At 49.6% G+C, this 3,855-nt stretch overlaps 1 protein-coding gene across 1 annotated transcript in view; it reads left to right on the top strand.

Annotated features, from left to right (window-relative positions):
- Positions 1-2,870: 2,870 nt before the first annotated feature.
- efnb2a (ephrin-B2a) overlaps positions 2,871-3,855 on the top strand; it is a gene marked incomplete in the record, with an annotated part of 22,379 nt that continues 21,394 nt past the window's right edge. The window contains 1 exon segment of the mRNA XM_062535401.1: positions 2,871-3,855. This exon segment is cut by the window's right edge and continues 88 nt beyond it. Within this exon segment, the coding sequence (XP_062391385.1) occupies positions 3,831-3,855 (25 nt within the window).

Genomic DNA, 3,855 nt, shown 5'->3' on the forward strand with positions numbered 1-3,855 from the left:
TCTCTCTCTCCTACACACACCGGTGACAGCCTTCAAGCGAATGCCTTGCGCCGGTCCGGCCGTTTCTGATCCAGCCCGAACCACCAGAGCTGACTCCTGTCATGAGATCTCCACCCGAGGTCCAGTGAAATGGGCCGACGACGAGTGGGCTCCATTCATGCTATTGGCCGATCATGATAAATAATACACAATAGTAGTCCTTCACAGTCGAAAAACAAACGCTGGACTCGGCTCGGATCAAGTAGGCAATAATTAATTTGGTATAGGAGGCTTTCCCACCGGCTTTAGACCGTTTCCCATTGTTCCATAGCATTCCGTTGTGTTTTAATAAGGCCCTTAATCAAGTCAAAATAAGGGCTGATTTACGATCTGGTCGACTCCACGCAATAAGTACACTGTTGCCTCAACGCCAGCGTGACCTTTTAAGGCGTTTAATAAAGTCAAAATGGTTTTCTTTCTTTCTTTCTTTCTTTCTTTCTTTCTTTCTTTCTTTCTCTTTCAAATTCCTACTTTTCCAAGTGTTTATAATTGAACAAGTTAAATATGTGTGTGTGCTCTGCAATTAAGTCATAGCTCTGTCATGATGTTGGAATAAGATAGGATTGTTGCTTTGACATTAATTTAATTAATTTAAAATAGTGTGTCCGTCAGCGTTAATCTTCCTGCACTAATAACCATTAATTATGATCCAAAGGGAGGTAGGCCTCCGTCTTCTCTGGATGTGCTTCACATGCGGCCGGAACTCTTGAAATAAGGCGTGGAGAAGTTAGTAAAAATAACACGCATGTCAGGGCATTAAATTCGTCTTCTTGTTCCTTTATTTTCCTCTTTCTTGCTCTTCTTGTTCTTATTTCTATATAGGCTACTTTATTAGTTAAATAATTATATTATTTTAGATTATTACATCAAATATTTACTTTGTTTTGCTGTACAGAAAAGCCTACACACAAGGTTTAAATTATATAATAAAATAATATAAATGTTGTAACAGTTGTGAGTTAATTAGATTTATTAAAAATACTGCATCGCTATATCTTGTGGGTTTATCCGCGCGAGACGGTCTAACCGGGCACGGGGTTATTTTAACACAGCCCCGGGATAAGCTCCGTTTTTATCTGCGTCTCGGGAACTCGCTGTTTCCGGTTATCTTCCGCACATCTCTGAGTGCCATTGTTCAGCTGTCGGCGATCGTGGGAGCGTTCAACCCCGCGGGAGAGCGCTCTCACGGGCCCGCGGAGTGGTAGCGTTTCTGGAGGAGACTATACCGTTAATTACCCACCACCAAGCCGCGTTCAAATAATATCGGGGGATATGTTTCCCCGTTAACCTGTGAATACTGTTTTTGTTCCCGTGAGAGTCGTCGTCTATCTTAAATAATAAAAATATTATTTAAACTGGAAAAATAAAATGGTAGGCCTATACATGACAATTTAATAGGTTGCAGACATCTGTCCTCGCAGGCCTTATAGTCAGTACAATTCCCAAATATGCGCTGGAATAAACATCAAGTCGACAGTCGACCTGTGTGTGTGTGTGTGTGTGTGTGTGTGTGTTTGTGTGTGTGTGTGTGTGTGTGTGTGTGTGTGTGTGTGTGTGTGTGTGTGTGTTTGTGTGTGTTTGTGTGTATTGGCCATTTCATTAGGCTAGCTCAATTATCTCCCCGATGTGAAATCTGTCTCTTTGATAATCTTAACGGGTCTCCAAACGGCGCAATACGCACAGGCCGTGCGCCCGACCGTCGTGATTGAATTACCGTCGCGCGAAAGCGCGAGCCTTCACACGTCCTCGTCCGTACTCTAATAGATCTTTCTTCCAACAGCGGGTGTTGCGAGGCCGTGTGTGTGTGTGTGTGTGTGTGTGTGTGTGTGTGTGTGTGTGAGAGAGAGATGAGGCCGTTTGGTTCTTGTTAGTTTGAGATAGTGAGATTGACCTGCGAACTCATTTGCATAAACAAGCTGTCTAGCCAGGCCCAGGACTCTCTCTCTCTCACACACACACACACACACACACACACACACACACACTCACACACACACACACACACACACACACACGTTTACACTGTTGCTTCTTAGAGGTTACAGATAGATAGGCCCAGTGTTAAGAAAGCACACCCTGACCACACAGACTCACCACACAGCGGTCCCGCCTCATTGGAGTGCTATATGTGGCTGCAGCGCCAGGGCAGGCCTCACCTGCTGTTGGTGCTGGTGCCGGTGCTGCTGCTGGTGCTGGGTTCATCTGCGGGTTAAATCACCTTTTAAAGACCCACATGCAAATGAGCCGATCATCTCGAGGTGCAGTGGGCCGCCGTAGACAGGTGTGTGTGTGTGTGTGTGTGTCCGCCAGGGTGCGCTATTGCCCGTGAAATAGCTCTCCCGGTCTCTCGAGCGCGCAGCATCGCTGCAGCATCCTCCTCCTCCCGCGACCCACATGTTGCCGCTCTCGAGCGATTACGGTTGATGACTACGGGACCCAGACGCGCGAGCGGGTCGCCGTGGCTACAGCACATCCACCCCGGAGCAGAGGAGAAATCCTCCACACCGGAGAACTTAATAAAGCTCTTAAAGCAGAGAGCCGCGCTCCGACACGGCCTCTCTGCGCTCAGACGAATTCTTGAGGTGCTGTGATGTTACCATGGAAATGTGAAGGAATTAAAAGTTATACATCTGTTCCGCATCGCGGTGCGTCTGTGTGCCCGCAAAGTTGGCATTTCAGATGCCCTGACGTCGCTGTCCGAGGCACCGAGGCTTCTTGCTCGACAGACCAATCAGAGGCGGCGGTGGGCGGGGCCGTGAGAAAGCGAGCTCTGACAAATCTACCTCCTCGCAGACGCTCGCGGTTACTTGCAGTTCAGCTCGCGCCTCGACGAAGCCTTTATGCGCGTGTATTCGGCGAAGCTGTTTCAGCCACGGAGCTGCAGATTTACCTCCCGTTACCGAAACACACAGCCAGCGCCACGGACCTACCGTCGCCCATGACAACTTTACGTTGACTTTTACTTTTACATTCTTTCATTTTTTTTTGGTTATTTTATATTTAATTTGAAACATTTTTGTTTCCATTTCAAACTACATGTTCTTAGATGACCCCACGGACCGCTGATTTATTTTCGTTGTGAGGAGTTCGGTCGGATTCTACCGTGAGATCTGAACGGAATACCTCGCCAGCTTTTTTTTTCTCTCCTTCCTCTCTTGCGACGAAGGCTCGCTCGTGTGGAATTGCTGGTCCTACCTGCTGCTCGTGAGCCTTCGGTGTGAGTTTGTGTGTTCGTACCCTACCTACGGAACCGATCTGGGATTATTTATTCTCCATGTGTGCGCGCGCGGGGAACCAGCGGACAGCAGCGGCGGAGAAGGCGACGGGAAGGCTCGCCCGCTCGTGAGGGAGAAATGCCCGGTCCAGGTCCCGTGCTCTTGCTTCCGTCGGCTCGCTGCTGAAGAGAAGAGAGTCTCGCGCTCTACTTTACCGAATGAGAAACTACCGCGCGCGTCAGCCTCACCCGCCTCTCGCCGCTGCGTTGCTCTCGAGGGCTGATTTGGGATTTTTCTCGCCTACTACACCGGGACATTCCGCAGAGTGCAGCTCGGTGCCCGGCCTTTACCGGGACTGCTCGAGGAGTGTTGTTGCCGTGAGCCCGTGGATGCGCTACTTGTGAGCTCGCTCTTGTTGCCGTGGCCGCGTTCTGGCTGCTGCGGCTCATCTCCTCGCGGCGACGGAATCGGGATTCGGAGTTTGGATTTGGATTTGGATTGCCTCCGTTTCGGGGCGTTAGTGGCGGGCGGGGGTGATCGTTCGGAGACGGCAGAAGCACGAGCCCCCGGTGAATCATGGGGGAGCCGCTGTGGAGGTGCT

This window comes from Sardina pilchardus, chromosome 4, assembly GCF_963854185.1.
Source record: "Sardina pilchardus chromosome 4, fSarPil1.1, whole genome shotgun sequence".
Classification (NCBI taxonomy): Eukaryota; Metazoa; Chordata; class Actinopteri; order Clupeiformes; family Clupeidae; genus Sardina; species Sardina pilchardus.